The following is a 1232-nucleotide window of genomic DNA, read 5'->3' as shown; positions in this document are numbered from 1 at the left end:
ACAATGCACAGAGAGTTCCATAATTGGCACCTTGGAAGATCTGAAAATATAAATTAATACCACTATACAAAACATAATTCTGAAAATATGGCTTCACAAACTTTTCCATCCCCTTTAGATAATAACAACTGTCTCTCTTAACAAAGTTTACCTGAATGTTGGAAGGTAACATGTTTCTGTGAGCCTTGTACATAAACAGTAAAATATTAGAATCAACCAAATCATAGGATTTCAAAATTTTCAGTTTGTGAAATAACATATTTGATGAAGGGCTATAATCTTTTTTAGTGATAACTCTTACGGCTCTTTTCTGTAAAACAAAAATTGGATTTGTAATTGTTTTGCAAGTTTTACCCCAGATTTCAATACAGTAAATAAAATATGGAACAATTATGGCACTACACAACACAAACAGAGCTTTGTCATTAAATAACTCCCTGATTTTATACAGTACTCCTTTAGATTTAGATATTTTTGTTCTTAAATAATATATGTGAGGTCTCCATGTCTGACTTTCATGTAACTGCAAATTTATTCCAACTTCCAATGTATTGAACACACTTTTCTTATAAAATTGGTGACCCCGACGTGATTGGATAATCCTATAATTTCCTACATATATTTTAGCTGATGCCTGTAGGTTTGCCTTCAGTTATCTTGTTACCTTTCCCCCATTCATATTTTACTGAATAAAAAAAGCAGAATAGACTAAATAAGACATGAGAGGACAGACAGTATGTTCCCATCTTCCAGGTAAACCATGTGAGGACGAGAGACTTTGACTGCTGCCTGGCAGTGCCGCTCATCACAGAGGCTGGAGACAGACTGGAGCTGGTCATCAGCCGAAACCCAATGGCCAACGATAATCCAGAGGACAATAACAACACTTTGGACCACCCGCTGGACCTGTAACGCACACGCTACACCCCCCGGTAACGAGCGACAAGCTGAAAACACATCCTGCAAGAGCCGGCCCGAGTATAAACCTGCAATAAGAAAGAGAGGGAAAGTTCTGAAATCTGCACATCAACACGTGCATGCAGTCACTCCCTCATTTACATTCACCTGTACTGCTGTTATACAGTAGTTTTTATTGTTTTTATACAGAAACAGGACATCAATGTAACGAGACAAACACAAAAACAACAAAACTACCAAGAAGCTCCAACATCTGACACATTTATAAAGTCTTTAAAGGGATCCACTATTAGTTGTAACATTAGACTTTATTT

General features: G+C 36.8%; 1 protein-coding gene across 2 annotated transcripts in view; it reads left to right on the top strand.

Annotated features, from left to right (window-relative positions):
* grip2b (glutamate receptor interacting protein 2b) overlaps positions 1 to 1232 on the top strand; it is a gene marked incomplete at its 5' end in the record, with an annotated part of 39120 nt that overhangs the window by 34741 nt on the left and 3147 nt on the right. For both annotated transcript variants that reach the window (XR_001311837.1, XM_014026526.1), the window contains 1 exon segment: positions 754 to 932. Coding sequence is in view for 1 of the 2 variants with exons in the window: in XM_014026526.1 (XP_013881980.1) it covers positions 754 to 912 (159 nt within the window).

The sequence above is a fragment of the Austrofundulus limnaeus genome, unplaced genomic scaffold (genome assembly GCF_001266775.1).
Source record: "Austrofundulus limnaeus strain Quisiro unplaced genomic scaffold, Austrofundulus_limnaeus-1.0 Scaffold563, whole genome shotgun sequence".
Classification (NCBI taxonomy): domain Eukaryota; kingdom Metazoa; phylum Chordata; class Actinopteri; order Cyprinodontiformes; family Rivulidae; genus Austrofundulus; species Austrofundulus limnaeus.
Note: the sequence above shows the minus strand (reverse complement) of the source record. Positions and strands in the feature narration are given on the sequence as shown.